This window comes from Amblyomma maculatum, chromosome 1 (genome assembly GCF_055883805.1).
Source record: "Amblyomma maculatum isolate TAMU_Amacu chromosome 1, ASM5588380v1, whole genome shotgun sequence".
NCBI lineage: Eukaryota > Metazoa > Arthropoda > Arachnida > Ixodida > Ixodidae > Amblyomma > Amblyomma maculatum.
Window position 1 is genome coordinate 66,474,924 of NC_139344.1, and position 20,566 is coordinate 66,495,489.

At 46.6% G+C, this 20,566-nt stretch overlaps 1 protein-coding gene across 1 annotated transcript in view; it reads right to left on the minus strand.

Moving 5' to 3' along the window:
- The window catches only part of LOC146202697 (protein FAN-like), a 78,186-nt gene that overhangs the window by 789 nt on the left and 56,831 nt on the right, over window positions 1–20,566 (minus strand). Inside the window, exons 29-31 of the mRNA XM_084588252.1 lie at window positions 19,301–19,339; window positions 19,073–19,175; window positions 1,652–1,761 (exon numbers count right to left, since the gene is read on the minus strand). Of these exons, the coding sequence (XP_084444378.1) occupies window positions 1,652–1,761; window positions 19,073–19,175; window positions 19,301–19,339 (252 nt within the window). The remainder of the gene's footprint in view (window positions 1–1,651; window positions 1,762–19,072; window positions 19,176–19,300; window positions 19,340–20,566) is intronic.

Sequence of the window (20,566 nt, forward strand, 5' to 3'; positions counted from 1 at the left end):
GACAGATGCGGAGAGAGAAAGTCCTTGTCCCTGTGGTGCCACAAGATGAATCCATACCAACTTGCCCATTTTTCCACCCTCTTGCGTGTCTTGCTCGTGAAAATAAATGGCAAGTGAAATGACAATCTCAAAAGCCTCTTGCTTACACTCTAGAAGGCTCAAAGGTAACCTTGTAGCAAGACAAAGAGAGAAGCGATCCCAATCTTCATTATGCCCATCCTGTGCGCAAGTTCTAGCAGCCTGCCCGTGAAACAATCCTTTAAACTAAAGAGACCATACTAGCTTTCAATACAGAGGCCTCATTTTAAACGTCGCCTCTAAGCTTCTTGCTCTTAGAGCATATGATTTTTGTCCACATGGGCCTTGGGCAAGTAAATTTTGACAATATTTGGGGCCAGAATTGAGCCCACACAGTGGAAAAAGGTGGCATTGCCATTAAAACGTGCATTAGGGCAATGACCAGTGCGTTTCGGATACGATAAACGTCCACGACCGCACAAATCTGTTAGACTGGACGACAAAGCTCTACACTCGGCCATGCAATCGAAAAACGCACACATGCCAGCAGTATGGCGACTCTTGGTTTTTATAACATGCTGCCAATACTCTGTGATGACCCGAAAGAAAGCAACAAAAAAATACACCATTAAACCCGCTGGCCAAGTGCACACCAACAGGCTACAGCGCCAATTGGGGCATACGCATGCACCGGCTATCTTGAGCCCAAGCAGAAGCGCGGTGGACATGGGACGTATAGCTTCAAAGGTGAAATTACTAACAGTCAGTGATTCAACCACAGGCAGCGATCTTAGAACTTTGAATGCTATTCACATGGTAACCTTGATGGCTCGGACAGCCGCGAGGTGTGCATTGCCCGCCCAGTCGGTTCTGTAACTCCTGGCAGTGCAATCAACACATTCTGAATGCACATGCATTGCACTAGTGTTGCTGCATCCTTACAACTTGTTAGAATTCAGGGGGTGCAAAGGCCCAGCTGCTGTGGATATTCATTTCATAATTAGTAATGTCTCACTGTTAAGCCACAGACGCCACTTTTGACTTGCTGCCTTTTTGGCTGTAGAAATACTATTTGCTACAGGTTAAAAAGAACGTCTGGTTTGGATAGCAGCTTTATAAGAACATTTGCATGAATCTTTACCCATGATGCATGAAATTTTACTCATTACTTAAAAGAACCTTGATCTGGCAGTGGAAAAATTGGATTAAAGTGGCCAGAAAGCAGCTCCGCATTCTACAGCATGCATTCATTAACCGAGGGTAGGTCTATGCCACATAGATATGGAAATTGCAGTTCTTGCAGGCTAAGTGGTTCATTTGAAGGTTTGTGCAGCTTGTGAGAAGATTTTCCTGTCAGACTGATTGCACTTCCCACTAGCTGCTTAATGCAGAATACATTAAATTTGTGATAAAGCTTCACTCCAACTCCTGTCATTTACATATAAAATGCATTATTTTGCTAGGCCGCACGGCACAGGGGTGGAAAGATTACTTATTTCATATAAAAGTCACGTTGTATGCTAATTTTACTGTGTTCACTGTTACACTGTGGAATATGAGAACACAGTACCTGAGGTCTGAACATGACAATGATATACCTATTAGTAGTATGCAGACAAGTGAAAGGCCTCACCACAGTGTGCTGCCACAGTTGCCACTAACTTTGCACTTAGCAGGTCCCAGACAAGGATGCTTCCAGAATCGCAGCCAGTAAGCACCGTTGCGCCATCCCAGCACAGACACCTGGCAATTGACCAATGTAAATCATATAGAACACATAAAAAACAAAATTGATTACTGTTCTCACGAAAAAAAATTCTGATTACACGGTTTTTATGGTGCTAATTTCTCTCAAACAAAACTGTCTTAAAAGTAGAATCAAGAACACTTTTTCCACTCGGCTGGAAACACTCTGTGGTGGTCCCAATGCCAAAGCCTGGAAAAGATCCTACAAGCCTACAATATTTGTGGCCCATACCGCTAACGCCCACAATTTGCAAGATTTATGAAAAAGTGACAGCCACACGCCTGTCATGGTGGTTGGAAAGTCAGCAAAAATATCATGCTCGACAAATTGGATTCCGTATAAGCCTTGGCACAGAAACTGAGTTGGCTATACTAGCTGAAGAGGTGTCGCCTCGTAGTCAAGCTGCGGAAACTCGACGGCACTTCCGTCCAGTCTAATTCGCCGCACCTTCTTACACACGGAGGCAAAAGCGAAAGCACAAAACATGGAAGGAGGACTTCTCCCTCGCACTTAAATTTTCCTCTCGCACGCCACAGACTCCTCTGCGTGGCTTCGTCCTAGCGCGAATTGCTGCAACCGTTATGACTCTGCTCATTTTGAATTAGAACCGACGTCTGTGTCGGTCGCCTGCATAGCTTAGCGCTGTGAATTGGCTTATCGGCCAAAGTAGCAATTTTCTTCATGGCTTTTGTGCTCGGTGCATGTTATTCCTGCTGGCTCTCCGCCCCTTCGTGAGACGAGAGACTTGTCTGTGTGCAGCTCCAGTTCCATGGACCCATCTCTTCTCCTGATTGTGATGGCCATTACAGCAGGCGACATACGCTGTGTTTCATGTTGTTGAACTTATCTTCATGTGCTGTGGAGAGGCATAAGTGCATTTTGAAGACGATGGTTCTTCCAGGAAGGGTAATGTAAATTTTTAATCATGTATTTTGGTTATGTATAGCACGGTGACATGATTACTTGCATCAAACACCAACCACCAGGTATACTATAGTATACTTATATAGTATACTGTAGTATAGGTATACTAGGTTTGTTTTGGTTTGGTTTGTGGGGTTTAACGTCCCAAAGCGACTCAGGCTATGAGAGACGCCGTAGTAGAGGACTCCGGAAATTTCGACTACCTGGGGTTCTTTAACGTGCACTGACATCGCACAGCACACGGGCGCCTTGCTTTTCGCCTCCATCGCCCCTATCCTACTGGGGATAGGTATACTAGGTACAGGTATACAGTCGAACCCGGATATATCGAACTCGAAGGGGATCGCGAAATAGTTCGATATATCGATAATTCGATATACAAAAATCTGCTTATGACGGCACTTACGATGCTAAAAAACGATACCGTATTTGTCGCGTAAGCAACCCACTTGCATAATGAACCGACCCTGCACTTTTGCACAGAGAACCTGAAAAAAAAAAAAAAAGCGTAAAGGCCACCTCGCTCACATGCAAGCGATTGAGCGATCTCAGGGACGAGCGGCAGCGACAGAGCGAAAAATTTCAAACTCCCTCTCGCTGCTCGAGCCACCGCGGCAGCTCTAAACTAGGTTTCTGTGTTGCCGCGGCAGAAATCGCGAGCGTTTTCGCTTGCATGTCGATGGCGCACGTCACTCCGTTTCGGTCGTCTCATCCACAGCTCATTTCTTGGCAGCGTGCCAAGATGCTGCGCAGCGATAACGTCGGGGCGCGTTTATCTTTTGATAGCTCCTGCGGTGGCGGGGAGCGAACTTGGCAGAGTGCCCGTGATGGCTTGATTGCACGTACAAGCCTGGTTCGATTTATCACACCGCGCTTGGGGCGGGCGTCATGATCGCAGCAGCTGACCGCGTGCTTTCGTTGATTCATACATGCAAGGATAAACGACTCCCGCAAAAAAAAAAAAAAAAAAAAAAGAAAAAAAAAAGCCTGCCGCTTCTTAACGTTCGAACAGCACAACGATAAGAAAGTATGACTCGCAAAAAAAAAAAAAACGAAAAAAAAAAACAGAGAGCTGCCGCTTTTTTAACGTCCGCAGGCACCATAGCCACCTCAGCCGCGCGCGCGCAGAGGGTACGCAACACACGCTGGAGAAAGCGTCGACGCCTGTCTGAAAACGGGCTGAGCTGGCTTGGCGCATGCGTAGCGCGTGCTGAAGGAGCGAGATAGCTTGGCAAAAGGATGGGCACACCCACGCACATGGCTTGCAAACGTCATGTGTTGGCGCGCGGAAAACGATAACTGCAGATGCGCGCGCCTTTGGGGAATGGGCGCGGCGCTGCCCAGACCAGCCGTCGCCGAACTGTCCCCTCTCATTCCTTCCACGCGTGGCTTGAAAACGGCACGCGGCAAACGGCCAGGGGTGATGCGATCGTCTTTGGGGAAGGCACACTTTCCAGTGCGCGGTGCGGAGTTCAATATATCGAACGACCGGTGAAATTAAGTTCGATATATGACGCGGCTTTCCTATACTTTTACATGGGATTTTCAAGGGGATATTTCGTGAGTTCGATATAACGAAAATTCGATATATCCCGGTTTGACTGTACTACAGTAGCTCTACCTAGAACACATGTATATTTACTCTATATTTCTGCATTGCTTTGTTAGTATGTAAAGCGTAGAATGAATATGTGTATCATTTATTTGATTTTATATCAACTGTACACATGCTGACAGAAGTAGTGCCGGCAAACTGGGTTTTTTTGTATTGATAAAATAAGCATGCAAGATTACAATGTTAGCGCAGAACACTAATGTAAACTTTTGGCTATGCAAAGTGTGTGTGGCGTGATACCCCATAGCATCTTTTCATTTTATATTTCACGTGCAGTTAATAAAAAAAAGGGAAACGATATCTGCTGTTCTCTGTGTCACTTCTTGACGCAGTCGGGTATGCTAGCTCGCGAGCGGCTGCACCCTCAAGAGCGCCATACCTATGGTTTTTCTTTCCATCACACTGTCCCTGCCGCAAGCCGGTCGCGCCACGGCAGGAACGGTAGTGTGGTAGAAAATCTGCGGGCAGAGCATTCTCCTGGGCGCAGGTCGCGCACTACCTACCGACACCCCCTTCAGCGCAGCATTTTTTTGGACCGCTCCGCTATATGGCCTTCCCCGTCAAGTAATTTTTTACGCGCCCCCTCCCGCTACGATGGGGGGTTTGGCGCTAGCGTCTAATTCGTGGCCGCTGGGAGGTACAGGAAGTTTCACACCCCTGTCGTAGCCACCTTGTACGCACCGTGGTGGCTACTGACGTGGCAAAGACATACAATAACATGTTACATGCCAAGATAACAACATAGAAAGTATGGGCATTCTCCTACAGGTCATAAAAATGGTATATAACCTGCTTAAGGACAGGACATTTTCGTCCGGATAAATAGACAACAAATCAGCAATTACACCTCAGAGGTGTGCTGCAATGGTCAGTTTTGGCACCTTTGTTTTTTAATATCGCACTCATCCCTTTGGCATGGAGATTAGCTGAAATACCAGAGGTGCAGTTCATTATTTACGCAGACGATGTCACAATATGGTCTACTCATAAACGCTTTGAGACACAAAACCTTTAGCCCTAAATACACCAGATGAGTATGTTCGCGATGCAGGTCTGGAGCTGTCACTCCAAACGTCCAGCTACATTCATGTTGCAAATAAGAATGGAAGAAAACAATTGGCAACGAAAAGAGACGCTAAAGATTGGAAATCAGGCATTACAAGAAGTGGACGAGTTGAGAGTTCTTGGCCTTCTTGGATATTCATAAACCTGGCAAAGGAGCACAATAGCTTCATAAAATGGAAAAAGTAGCTGTGACTTCCTTGCATTTGATAAAACTTATTTCATCAAGGGGAGGAGGAGCCCGAACGGAGACGGCAAGGCGTCTAGTCGGTGAGCCCAGGATACTTCACAGGCCCAGTTCCAAAGACCCATGAGGTGACAGTAGGAAACAATAAATAGGAACGCAATGTGCACAGTCACTGCCTTACCAAAAACTTACCCCCATCCCTATTCTTCAGGAATATGTGCAGCTCAACACCCTGACAGAATTCATTGAACAGCGAGACAACAAGGAATATGAAATGAAAATATGTTATACCCATGGCATCGTTGACCAATGCGATGACAAGGCAAACTCCGACAATGGTTGACTCCCCTTTATGGGAGTTCACGACTATTACGACGAACAAAACGACTAAGCTACGTCATAAAAAAAATGGCGTCTCGCCCTCTGGTTGATGTACTCACAGGAACCTGTATTGCATGTACAGAAGCGCTGATTATAGAAAATGGCAGCAGAACAGCAGCTACCAGCTGGACTCACGAAGATCTAAACATACATAATGAATATGAAACAGAACATCCGAACCCACTTGTGATAGAACTTTATGCAATGTGCGATGCATAAATAAAGCCCATAACTGAAGCCACATCTATACAGATTCCTTAGCTGCCATAAAACAACTGAAGAGAGTGACAAAGACACTATGTGTAACCCAGGAAACCCATGCACTTAATAAGGAAACAAAGATACGCTTCCAGATACACTGGACATAAGATAATGCTGAAAACACTGAGCAGAGAAAAGTGGACAACCTCATACACCAAATTCCAAACACTATTGCACCCCTCACCAAGCTACCTTTTGATGCTCGCTCTCTTGTCCCCTTCCTAGCATCCTCTCTGAGAAAAGTACACGTGCCCTCAACTCGCCACACACTTATCCCCACCCTAATAACTAGACTGCAGGAGGTATCCCTTAAAAGGATAAGGGCTGGGGCGGCCCTTACCCCGTGGGTGACGTTGCCGATGGGACTCACAAGACACAGGACCGACCACCTGCCCGAAATTTTCTACACTGGCTGCAGAAGTGGATGTTCACCACCTGCTGTGGACTTGTGCAGGGACGAACGAGGGTGTCAAGGACACGGATTCTCCAGGAATTCCCCAGGAAGTAGGACTGTCGGCGACAAGGGAGGAGGATTTCTCCAAGTGGGTAACGGAAAACACTAAAAGCAAAAACCTTCTCTAGTTTCTGGCAGAAAAAGATTTGCACGACTTTCTATAGTATTCCTAACGGCAAGTTAGCGAAAAGAAAAAAAAAATAAGAACACTTCAAGCAATTCAACTTCGAGAGCCTGCTATTGGACTAGTTGGTTAAGTTCACCTAAGTTGAAACACATTAAGACAACAGAAGTTCAACCCCTTGTTAAGGATGGCGACAACGAGACGAGCGCGAGAGCTGCCGCTTTCAACCATCGAGAGAATTCCCCACCGGAAAGGAACGCGGGGTGTTCAGCCGGACGGCGACAGCAGTCCAAGTCGGGCCGTCGGGAAACAAAAAAGTTCAAGTGGATCCCGGCGTCTCCTGCCTGGGTCAGTACCCTCAAGGCAGCCACGCAGTCATCCCCTTCGTCTAGCCGACAGCGCGCGGCGGCCCTTGCGACGCCGACGGGGTAGCCCAGACCAAAATGCGCCGAGCTCCTCGTTGGCCATCTACATTACATTCGCCTTGCCGACGGCGTGCAGTGGCGCGTTCGCAACGCTTTTCGTCACGCCACCTTTTGTCATGTCTCGACAGAGGTACAAAGAGTCAGCCTGCGACCCCGCAGGGAGCGCCAGAAAGAGATCCTTTCGACGGGGCAGGTCTAATCACCCTCGCGTAGCGTTTTTAAGTAGTTTTTTTTTTTCTTTTGTAGTTTTTGGATTTGTAGAGGGAAATGCTATTTTGTTTTGCGCTATTGCTTCGAAGTTGTTCAGTCCTGTGAGATTCATCGCCGAATTTCAGAAGGTATGTGCCTTTCAGATGCAAAGGCCAATTATCCGTAATGGTACCGCTACCAAGAAAAGAAAAGAAAAGAAAAGGCACTCAGAAGAGCTTGTAAGTCTCACGTAGACGAGAGACGCATTCAGGAGATGTTTAAACTTAGTTTGAGGCACATAGTTGGCCAGTTTTAGTTACGTTTTCCTTAAACAATCGTTACACTGCAGAGCGCAGACCGCTGGTAACTGCCTAATTGTTTTCCTTAGCTATTGGGGCAACGCTTCAGGAGCAAGCTTGCTGATATGGACTGCCATTTTCGGGTCATCTCAATTTTGAGTATTTTTTTGCTGCTTCGGTGAACGCTCCAAAGTCAGCCTGATCGTTCAGACAAAAGAAAAATTTTTTTTGGAAGGCTGTTTCAATTATTATGATTGTAGGGGGATGAGAGTGGTGCTGATGAAAATTTTAGTTTTGATTTTCTAGCTCTGTAGAACACACACCCACCTTTTCGTATACAGCATGTCGGACTTGCCTTAGGTTACCTCATACTAGACATGGGAGCTTGCTCTGACTCGAAATTCGGGCAAAATTAAGGGGATCAGGATGCAGGAATATCATTTGTTTGATTTAAAAGCCTGGTGCATCTTAAGTGGATTCCGAGCACTTGTGCGCGTGGCAGTGCTGTGCTGTGTAGAAAGTTTGACCTATGCTTTCCTTTGTTGGTGTTGGTTAGCTTGGGGTGTTGTTGCCTGGGGAGACGATCCCCTTCAAGACAGGCCACTAGAGCAAACGCAAGCCCATCTCTCTTCGGCAGGTGATTCCGACCACTAGCCGATCGAGATTTTCCCCGGCCGCGGAGGAGCTGTTAAGGATGGCGACAACGAGACGAGCGCGAGAGCTGCCGCTTTCAACCATCGAGAGAAGAATTCCCCACCGGAAAGGAACGCGGGGTGTTAGGCCGGACGGCGACAGCAGTCCAAGTCGGGCCGTCGGGAAACAAAAAGGTTCAAGTGGATCTCGGCGTCTCCTGTCTGGGTCAGTACCCTCAGGGCGGCCACGCGGTCATCCCCTTCGTCTGGCCGACAGCGCACGGCGACCCTTGCGACGCCGGCGGGGTAGCCCAGACTAAAAGGCTCCGAGCTCCTCGTTGGCCATCCACACTACGCTTCTTCAATTCGTCCTGCCGACGGCGTGCAGTGGCGCGTTCGACATGGTTCGACGCAGGAGAGCCCTCGACAATGGGACGCAGACAGACGCCGATCGATGCAGGTGTGTGCCAGACTGTGAGACGCCGGCAGTCAGCGAGCTCCTCGTGTGCTGCTCTCTACACCGCCACAACGGTTTCCTCCTTGCCTTCAAGTCCAAACTTTCAAGGGGGCGGGTCTGCAACAGTGAAAGTGCGCTAATGTGTGTGACATCAAAGCGACAAGGACACTCCTTCGGCGACGAGTGAGCCCGCCCTTCACCTAGGAAACCTGGGGAACACGGACCCTTTAAAACTATGTGTGTGTGCGGGCATCATTAGTTCTTCTCCGTAGTTCTTCTCCGGAGTTCATTCCTACCATTAACAATGTAAATAAACCAAGTTTTTGTCCTTCTGCTCCCAACTCCTTCGCTCAGCGGCACTTCTTCCTGAGGTGGAGCGGGCGTCGATGCGGCCGAGGATCCGTCTAGCGGCACCCGAGTCCCACCTCTAACACCCTGTTAACTGGGAAAATTCGAACGAGGAGTGCTGTCCTGGCTGATGCCCATGCACCATATTCACGTGAATGTGAGACGGCCTCCCCACAATTAGCAAGTGAAATCGGAAAAAGTCACTTTTTCGCATTTATATTGCAGCAAACGAAAGACCATCACTCATTGTAGCTGCTGTCACTGGCCTCTTTGTTGCTGTCTACCCACAACATGTCATCCTCTATGCCATAGAGGTGGCTGGAAATGGCACTGCATTTTTTGAAAAGGCAGACCATCATATGATAATTCGGAATAGCATGCCAGGCGTCCAGGATCCACTGCGCGAGCTGAGATAGTGATACTCGCTATCTCATATGCTCCATCCACTCGCAGTAACATTGACGGGCATTATCCTTCACGGGCCTGTTCAGGCCCACACATCTAGAGGTTGCAGCCGAGATGTCATCTGGATGACGATGAGGAAGCACCGGTTGTCAGCAGCTATGAAAGCCTTGCTAGCCTCAATTGTGTGCCCCTTGAACGCGTCCGCCACCAACCAACCAGCATCGAATGTGGCCTCAGCAGCTAGGGCTAAGGCTCCAGCACGATGGAACCAAACAGTGCGGAGCCAGTCGTTGAAAATGTCCGCAGCTATGCACTCCTTTTCATTACAGCGGATGATTACACCAGGAGGAAATTCTTTTTTTCAGCAATGTCTTCCGACTGAAAGTAATGTAGGGGGAAAGCCTTCTACCGTCTGCAGTACAAGTGAGCATTACGGTTATTCGTTGGTTCTCAGTTCCCATGGTTTTAACTATCACATCTTTAGAGTCAACTTTTTGGAGTGTAGTTGACTGGCATGTCAAAATGCATCGCTGTTTGGTCAGCATTGCTTATTTGTCCAAGGACGTAGCCATGCTGGCGTCGGAGCCTGGTGACGTAATGCTGATATGAAACTAACCTGCCTTACAAGTCTTCCGTGAGCCTTTGGCACACTGAAGTCCAATGGTGGAGCAAGAACCACGAGCTGTTCATAATACACTTTACGCAGCCTTTGCTTGCTTTGAAAACTGTGTGAATAATCCCATGCTCAAAGGTCATTCCCCTGGCTTTCGTCTGTATCATTTCGATGAAGACGCATCTGTACCTGACCTCATTCACGTACAGAGTCATCTTAGTTCTGCATGGCGCCTGTATTGTGGTCCCTTTAAGGCCTAGTGCAACCTTGAACATGCTGCTAAACTGCTGGCGTTCCCTAGCCACCTGCACACGTTCACCTATAAAACGCTGAAGCATCTGGCTGTTGCCAGGTTGTTCCTAGTCTCGTTCACAACAGAAATAACTTTTCGCTTCAGCTGTGCCGTGTAACTGCACCTTGTTTCACTCATCTCAGACTGCTCACATCCACAGATCCACAAACAAAGGAGGCATGAATGAAGCAAATTGATGCAGCACCATGGAGACTCCAGCGCTAGCGCTCATTTGCCGGCATGTTACATCATTTCGGACCAATCACTAGTCACTCCCCTTCTTTATTCCAATCTTATTTCTTTGCTAGCCAGGCCACCGATTCGTCAGGCTACTGCCGTAGTTTCTCTTGCACCTCTGACGTAAGCTTTCTTATTTCGTCGCAAGGTTGGATCTTCCCTCTTGAAGCCGATTTTTAGATGGCCCCGAATCTAAGGCGAGCCACCCAAACTGTGCACTATATTAAATAAAAAATTAAATTAAAAAACGTAATCTGATTCACATGAATGCAGCAAGTTTAGGGCGTTGGAGGCTCATTAATTCGAACATTGGCAGGCCTCGCTACTGTTAATTCGGACGAGCGACTGCATTGAGATACAACGCGTGCAGCCAGAGATCATTAAAAAGGCCTTCACAAACCGCAATTGCATAGAACAGTTGTGCCCGAGCACTTCGTGCGCTATGAGAGGCATGAATACGGCAGGAAGTTCCCCATTTCCAAAATACAGCTCAGTGGTTCAGGCATATAGTTTAGATTTCGCCTTCCTTAACTTCACGACACCCCGTGGCTGCAATCGGGCGTGTGCATTGGCTAGTCGCACAGTTTTGGACGTTGCTTGGCATATCAGTGTTTTCTTTTTTATTTTAGAGGGTCATCATGCTGTTCTAACACTACGTATGTATCCCTCGCATGCATTCATGTGCTGCTCTCGGCACTCTGAAACTGCGTGCTGGACACGAGCAGTTGCACCGCACTGTGCGCTTCAACTCGATGTTTCAACACATGTACCGTGCGGTGGAGCATCCTCAAAATGCGATGGGGTCATTTTCACTTCTTTGTGCGTAAAGCACTTGTCAAAACTGAGAAAAAGCTTTTTTTGTTCTCATCTGGGTTTTATTTGAAACGTAGGCAACCAGCATACAGATAAATTTACTGTGGTGCAAACGGTTTTTGCAGTTTTCTTTTTCAGGCCCATTCAACCAGTCAAACTTTCAGTTAATTCTAACAATCTTCCTCATCCCTTGAAGGCCAGATCAACGAGAGTTCATTGTATACCACTCAGTATATTATTCAGTCATGCTTGTATTATGTCCCGTACCGACACCCTTTAAAAACAACAACAACAAAAAGATCACTTCAACTTCCTGTTTAGTGTCGTATGTTACCTTCGCTGCTCTGTGATTGGCTTTGCAGACTTTAACAGGCTTTATTAGTGTCTTTTGCACTCCTTTCATAATTGACTGAGATATGCATTTAATTTTCATGCCTCACACTGTGTTCCTACCTTTGCATGGTCAAACAAGGGCTGCCTGCATTCAGGAGCTGCGGGAAGCTAGATTACGTTGCAAAACCTGGCACAAAACCACAGGGAAGACAGGTGAAAGGTGGTTCACCATTACATTTTGCACAGGAAGATAAAAAAGTATTTAACCCAAAAGCTTCTGTGGCCGGCAGTCTGCCATCGCTTGGTGAAGGCTTGGAGAATGGCTTTATATTTTTTTTCCTCGATATGTTTTGCCCAAGATGGATACAGCTGAATTGTCAGAGGAGGGGGTATATTTTTGAAATGGCAAAAAGCCAGCGTTCCCGTCTTGTGCATATCACTGGAGTTGCAGAAAAATTGTGGTTTGACGGAGGACCAAATTTTTGAACTTGTGTTCAAAAATGATGCCAAGAGTGACATCTCTAGTGACAAGGATGTTCCTTCTATGATGTGAAATAACAAAATACAGATTGTGATTGTGATAACAAAGACAGTTGCTGTTCAGCGAAATATAGGTTATCCTTTTTACACTTCTCATGCTTGCATGTTTCAAGGCATCTTATATTCGCAAATATTTTCGAGTGTTTTGATGGAGTATGTAATTGTGGACAAAATAAAGCAAGGTTTGTTTTTATGTACGACTATATTAATGGAATTTATGCCGGTTCTTACACAGTGCCGCATGCAGTCTACGGTGGGAAAACTGCGGTACACAAGCCAACAGGTTAAGGTGAAAAATCTGCAAATAAACTAAAATTGGATTCGCGGCATTCAAGCCTAACAGAGTACAGAAGTGAGGAGAACAACACATCTCTGCCTCAACATAGGATTACATACATGACACCACATAGCAAGCAGCATAAGACAGATTTGGTTTGATTTGGTTTGTGGGGTTTAACGTCCCAAAGTGACTCAGGCTATGAGAGATGCCGTAGTGTCGGGCTCCGGAAATTTCGACCACCTGGGGTTCTTTAATGTGCACTGACATCACACAACATACGGGCGCCTTGCTTTTCGCCTCCATCATAAAGTGGTCGCTGCAGCTGGCGCAGCATAAGATAGCATAATAAATATAATATCAGTGACTGCAATGCAAGACACAAAATCGACACAAGGCTCTGAATAAAAGCTATCTATAATCCAGTTTACAATTAACAAATTATGACTGAGTGAACATAAATGACCTCCATAGAAATGCAAGGCCAGCAAAGTGCCCTGAAAACATGTGTTAAAAAAATACATATTAAAGGCTTTTTATGTGGTATACTGACTTTCAATCCACATAGCCAAAACACTGAATTTTATCACAAATACTCAGCTGAGACAGTAAAAAAATGCATGAAACACTTGTAGGTAAAGTTGAATTGTGTCCACTCAAACTGTTATTAACTATATAATTTTGTTCTTAACATTAATTTGAATTAATTAAATTTCTGTACTAGGCAGAATAAATTCATTACTAGTAACAAAAATTTCTGCGCATGCAAAGAACACTCCCTTTTCTTCTTTCCAAATATTCAGCACTCCATTTGCTGCTTGAGTGTGTCTGGTGACCCCAAGTGACTGCTACAGTACTGATAGCATGAATGAACTCTTTCCTTATCGCACCTACTTAAGTTGTTAGATTTGAAGGATGGCAATGAAATGGTATGTTCATTGCGATATGGGCCGCTTCTGGACAGTAGCACTTCACAGCATGTTGTAAAAGATATGTAGTACTTCAGTTTCAGATAGTGTTCTTTTGATGCCATATGTGACAGTATCTTTGACAGTATCTTTAAGTTTCCCTCGAACCCTGGCGATGAGGAACGATGATGGCGAGTGTAAAGCCCGTGCTCTGTTCGGCCTCAGTGGTTGTTGGGTTGTCTGTGTAAGTTTCTATGCCTGACCTTCGTGTATGTGTTGATGTATATCTGTACTTGTGTTTTGGGAGAATTTCTCAGCTGGGTGGCCTAGTGTTGAACTGCGTGTCGCGTTCTAGTTCTTAGAAGGAGAGCATTAGCTCTAAAATGCGAGCTCTTCCTTCGGACCCCCCTCCGAGTTTATTTTCTCTTTGCTATTGGAGATGGGAGAAGCGCCCCTTTTGCCTCGCCTCGGACCTCATTAGCGCGGTCTCCCGCTGTGCCGTCGCACGAGTGGGAGCGACCGGAGACCATAAAACCTGCAAAGGGGGGTCAGGCTTTTGTCGCGCTGCACTGCGATGTGTAGCGCGCATCTGGTGCGCTTTGCGAGGGTTGCCGAGGAGACAGTTTGCAGTAAATGTTTTTTTTTTTTTTTACTTGTGGAAAGGGGCATGCTCCAGGCTCATCTCAGAAGCGCGAAACTGCGCCCAGGTGTTTTTGGCTGGAGCTACTCCTTGCGTTAGGACGCTCGCGCTGGCGAGTGCTGGGAGTAGCTAGTGGTTGCTTTGGAGCTGGGGCAAGAGGCGCCAGCTCGACTGCGGGTACGTGGAGTCCCTTGTCGCTCTGTTTAGCGGTCGGCGCGGGCGACCGCGGCTAGTTTTCCTTTGTTAGCCTCTTGTATCACCTCTTGTTCTTTTGTATAAAGTTCTCCGGTTGTTTACCAAGTTGCTCCACCAACTTACTGGCTTGCTCCACCATCCAGTCAACCATCAACACCGAACCAATAACATTACAGGCGCAGTCGCTACAGGATTGGTGTGCTGCAGCGGAACCGAGAGAACGGAGGTGCCTGAAGCATCGGGCGCAGAGACGCCGAAGACTTGTGTACAAGAGGGTGCGTGAAGCAACGGGCGCCGAGATGCCGAACACTCGAGTGCAAGAGGGTGCGTGCTGCATCGGGCGTGGAGACCCCAAAGACGTAACTGCAAAAAGGTGCATGAGCATCGGGCGCCGAGACGCCTAAGTCAAGAAGGTTGCTTGAAGCATCGGGTGGCCGAGCGCCGAAGACGCGAGAGCAAAGAGGTGCGCGCATCGGTTGTGGAGACGTAGAAGACCATCAGCAGCCCCAACGTAGCTAGGACGAGGTCAGCTATCGATGACTCCGAAAGACTGGGGAAACGCCGACTGCAGACTGCGTGTGTGTGTGTGTGTGTACTGACGATGCGGAGCATCACAGCGATGACGCCAAGGACGCTCCATCATTGCAACCAGTACTGCAGCGTCACTTGTGAGTGATTTTCCCCATTCTTGCTTGCCTGTCTCTGCCGTGCTCGAGCCAAAAGCCTAGGCAAATAGCTATGGAGTTTGACATGTGGCTGTGGGATTTCGGGGCGGACTGCGGTCCAGAAATTCGAGCAATGAGGCTGAAAGAAATGCAGAAAGAGCTTGAAGAGCTACGGCAGATGCGGCAGGAGCTTTTATTAGAAAGAGAGCGCCACAAACGTGGCCAGCTCAAAGAAGGCTACGTAGGAGAGAGCGCAGTTAATACAGCTGTTGTGTCTCCGCTGTCAGAAACAGACGAGCGTCCTTCGGGCATCGTAGAGGTAAATGCACTTCTAGAAGAATTAGCATGAAAGCCCGATGAAATTGCTGACGTTATACATGTAGCATCACAGGCCGTTGCAGAGTCAATTGAGAAAGTGGATGTGGCTACCGTATCTCTAGAAGGCTTAGCGGATACAAAGGAGCCCGTCTCAGAAGAGACAGCCGAGCATGCAAGCCCACAAGATGGCTCAGAAAATGACGAGGCCGGTAGCGATGAGGTGACCAACGCCAAGGCTCACAGTCTGAGCTTAGCAGAAGCGGCTGCGAATGCGGTGCTCGCGGTGCCGTTCCCAACCACAGCTAGCACTGCAAAGTTGGATGTAGCTTTCGCGAAAGCAGGCACTGCCAACGTCGCAAACATACAGGTCTCGATACCCGCCGCAGGGGATCCGAGGGATGAAAAAAAGGTGCCCGATGATTGCCAGGCAGTGCCGGCGGACACAAAGAAAGCTTCCCTGCCGATTGTAGCAGCATCAGAGCAGGTGAGCCCTGAACAAGGTTCCGAGATCCTTCGGGATGAGAACCTCCACGACGAAAGCGACAGAGGTGAAATCTGCATTTTGACCGTTGCAGGCGCAATGCCAAACAAAGAGGTTGAGCGGCTACGGCGGGCGCCGGGGAAAGCAGACAGATTGCACGAAGCTTACGGAAACGCAAGCAGTGCGTCGTCTATTTCCTTGCTGCACGGGTTGCCACCCATAAGTGGTGACAAAGTCTCCTTTCGTGTGCAATGAGCGGCGCAGACCTACTACCGCAGAAAATAGAAAACCTCAAACTCCAGGATAGGGCCACAGGAAGGAGTAATGAACGGCCAGGAATGCCAGTGGGCGATCCCAATCTGAACAAAGGGCCGCCGACGCTGGGTTCGGAGACGTACCGTGCCGCTAATATTCATGCGCACGCGAATCTAAGGGCAGACACTGCGTTGACCGCAGTTGGCGCCGGCGCTGCACTGGAGATATCGAAGCCCAAGCGTAGAATGTGGCCAGCGCGGGGCCGTTTGGTTAAGATAGCACAGGTGTTCGACCCGGGAGGCTAAGATTGACACTTGTCTCACTCTGTACACACTACGCCTTCACCTTTTTGTAGAAGTGTATCCCGTGCTCTGGCTCGAGCATGTGTGCAGGCAGTGTGCGAGAGTGGGGGAAGGGCATGTCGAAGCTGTGTGTGAGCTCTCAACATGCAGAGAACTGACAATCAAGATGAACTGATATCTGTTGACAGATTTCATCTTTTACAGCGTGTGTGACTGAGTCGCATGTCTGAGAACTGTTTGGTTATGCAAGCGCCTGTGACTGTGTACGCGCTAAGCAGATATGTTTTCGCATCCTATTGGTACTTTTCCATGCTCTTGTTTTGGGTACTGGGTCCTATTTAGGCAGAAGAGTACTTTTGTGTAACCGCGGACAGAGGCGGTTGCGGTCGTTTAAAAGCGAGCCTCACAAAGCAGGTCTTTTTTTTTTTTTTAGTCTAATTGAGCGCATTGGAAGCTCAATTATCCTCTTAGAGGGGACGTGTAAGGCCCGTGCTCTGTTCGGCCTCAGTGGTTGTTGGGTTGTCTGTGTAAGTTTCTATGCCAGCCCCTCGTGTATGTGTTGATGTATATCTGTACTTGTGTTTTGGGAGAATTTCTCAGCTGGGTGGCCTAGTGTTGAACTGCGTGTCGCGTTCTAGTTCCTAGAAGGAGAGCATTAGCTCTAAAATGCGAGCTCTTCCTTCGGACCCCCCTCTGAGTTTATTTTCCCTTTGCTATTGGAGATGGGAGAAGCGCCCCTTTTGCCTCGCCTCGGACCTCATTAGCGTGGTCTCCCGCTGTGCCGTCGCACGAGTGGGAGCGACCGGAGACCATAAAACCCGCGAAGGGGGGGTCAGGCTTTTGTCGCGCTGCGCTGCGATGTGTAGCGCGCATCTGGTGCGCTTTGCGAAGGTTGCCGAGGAGACAGTTTGCAGTAAATATGTTTTTATTTTATTTTTTTACTTGTGGAAAGGGGCATGCTCCAGGCTCATCTCAGGAGCGCGAGACTGCGCCCGGGTGTCTTTGGCTGGAGCTACTCCTTGCGTTAGGACGCTCGCGCTGGCGAGCGCTGGGAGTAGCTAGTGGTTGCTTTGGAACTGGTGCAAGAGGCGCCAGCTAGACTGCGGGGACGCGGAGTCTCTTGTCCTTCTGTTTAGCGGTCGGCGCGGGTGACTGCGGCTAGTTTTCCTTTGTTAGTCTCTTGTATCACCTCTTGTTCTTTTGTATAAAGTTCTCCGGTTGTTTACCAAGTTGCTCCACCAACTTACTGGCTTGCTCCACCATCTAGTCACCCATCAACACCGAACCAAAAACTTTACTGCGAGTATGGTGTCCAACGTGATGTCCTTCTCTTGCAATGACCTTACTTAGCAATACCAGTGGTCTCATGATTCCATAGCATTGACGCTTAATACTGCAGATGCAGTCTAGAGTTGTGTACCAAAAAACGCTATCCATTTGTTGGATTTTAGTTTGGAGAGAGATACTGCTTTGCCCAGCCTGATCTATAACAAGCACCTGTCTGCAACTATAGGAGAATCGCTGCTATCTGTGCCTCTGTGAAGGTATCGGGCAGGTTCTGAAGTATTATGCCTCGCCAGCAGTGTAGTAGATTGAGCTTTCTCTGCAATGGCTTGGGATCGATAATGATACTGCACTGCGTAGTAACCTAAAGAGCTTTGTATGAGCAATTGATTTTTTTTTTACAAAGTAGAAAATTTAGCATGAATAGGTCTGTAAATCTGCATACTGTTCCTGACACAGTATTGCATAAAAAGATAGCAAAATTTCTGTTTTCTGGCTTGACATATTTAAAGGAGCCACCAAATTTTGATGGCTTTTTTCTTCTTGTTAATGATGCGAAAGACATTCCTGTATATGGATCACAACACGGTTTTTGCCTATGGCCGCTAAATAATTTTTAATATAATTTTATTTTCTCACCTGTTTTGGCCTTGGTTTCAGCTGCCGAGAGATGGCTGTGATGTCACAATCAAGTCTAGGTCATGTGCAGCATGAAAAAACGGCAATATAGTCAATTCTTCACCTTTTGTAATTCCCGTCATTGAGGCAGGCTGGCTTTAGTGTTCCGGTGAATTAAACCGACACAAGAACGATTATATCGCTGTTTTATTCATCTCTCACTTGACCTAGACTTGACTTTGGAGTCACAGCCATCGCTCGGCTGTTGAAACCGAAACTGGTGAGAAAAGAAATTTGATTATAAATTATTCCGCGGCCGTAGCCAAAAACCGTGTGGTGATCCATATATAGGAATGTCTTATGCATCATTACAGAGGATAAAACACGAACCCAAAAATTAAGTGTCTATACTCCTTTAATATTTCTCGAATTTTTGTGTCTCACAAATTTTGCCAGTCAATTATATTTTTCTTTCTAAGCAATACTTATCGTGTTCTGATTCTTTCTTTGTTTAAAAGAATAGTTTTAGCTACAATACGCTACGCACACAATCCTGAGACTGCCTCATTTACCATGGTAAACAAAGAGTAAAAACTTTTCATTAACTAAAGTTCACAGTATTTGAAAGCACCTTCATTACTATTATGCTTACATGCTTATTATTTACTAGCTGTAGTTATTAGTGGAACAGAGCCATCCCTTAGTCATACAGCATCCAGCCAAGAGAAGTAACGCAATGCTCTATAAGCAAGCAACTTAGAGCACGTGCTTACCTCATTATCCAACCAGCATTCTTGCTAAACAAAACTGTACCAGTTGGGACATCTAAAACCTTCAGCATTTTGTCTTCACTGCATGAAGCTACCCTGTGACCATCTTGAAGACAAAAACAAAAAAGGTAATTTAATATAAGTGCAGCAGAAAAAGTGACCAAAGCAAACTTCACTTAAATTATTATGAAATGCACTATGAAATTAAATTTATTATTAATTGGTACCAACCTGGACTGAAAGAAACAGCTGATACAGAGCCTTCATGGACTGAAAGGAAAAGGAAGCAGATTAAAATTTTTTATCTTACTGTTCTAAGCCTAGAATTCGTTACATTCAGCTTTGTGCAAGCATCGGCGACCCAGAAATTGCTGTTATTTTTCTAGAGACTTGTTTTCCTAAACACAAAGGAATTCTATGCATACAGTAATTGTCAATGAAGTGTTTCAGCAACATGACTGACTGCATGCAGAACTTGTCTAGTTCTTCCACTACAGTCCAGTCCAGACTCTTAAATAGTGACATACTTCCTTGGACTTCCTAGTCACTTCGGTGGAGAACATGTTCAAACCTGCTTGTCTCGCCGTTCTAAGCTGCACCCCTCCCTTTTGTTTTCCAGCTCTGACTTTTTTGCACCATGGTCACGTGATCTTGCGATGTCATCGTTTTCTTGATCAATCAGAGACTTTTATAACAAAGGACATTGGATCACATAATGTGGGGTCGAACGCTCTCGCACTACCAAAGAAAAAAAGAATCCTTTGACTTGTATCACGTCCGCCCTTCTTGAGCTGTTGTTTATAATGAACTTTTGTCAACTTGCCCAACTGTCAGCATTAATCGAAGCAACAGAGTTTAAATTACTAAAATGAATCTGATGGGCAGAGCGGCTTCAGTTGCATGTGTGTAGCCTTTGAGTGACATGACTAAGGTCTTTCACGATTCCATAAGCTCCATTCTATGAATTCCATAGTTTTGCTTTTTTTGCACAATTTGTTGCTAGCCACCTCACTTTTTTTTGTGTGTGTGATATTTCGTTTGTGGGCATCAGTGGGAATGACAGACCGAAAAGAATCTGATTAATGAAATCATCTCAACTCTCTTGAAAAGTAGAATCTGGTAATGAAGTAACTACCCATTTAAGCAAGCTAGCATGTCAAGCACTGCTGCCCTGAAAGCCATGTGCCCACACGCTTGTACTGGAAGATACTGGCATCCGCAAAAGGTCGTATTACCACATTTTAAAAAATAAAATGAGCTTTTTTTTTTTTTTTTTCATAAATCACCTGCTCCAGAAAGCATTTCGCATTATATTTTGAACGAAATTACATATAGTACTGTGAAAATTTGCCCTCCTTGTTCTTTCATGTTCCCACAGCAAGCTCATTCATTAGGCTCGCAAGCTATGAGAAAGAGCAAATTTCTTGGCTACCCTGATCCATAAAGGCAAAGTCAAAGTGCATGGCACACACTGGCAAGAAAAAAAGAGTTTTTACA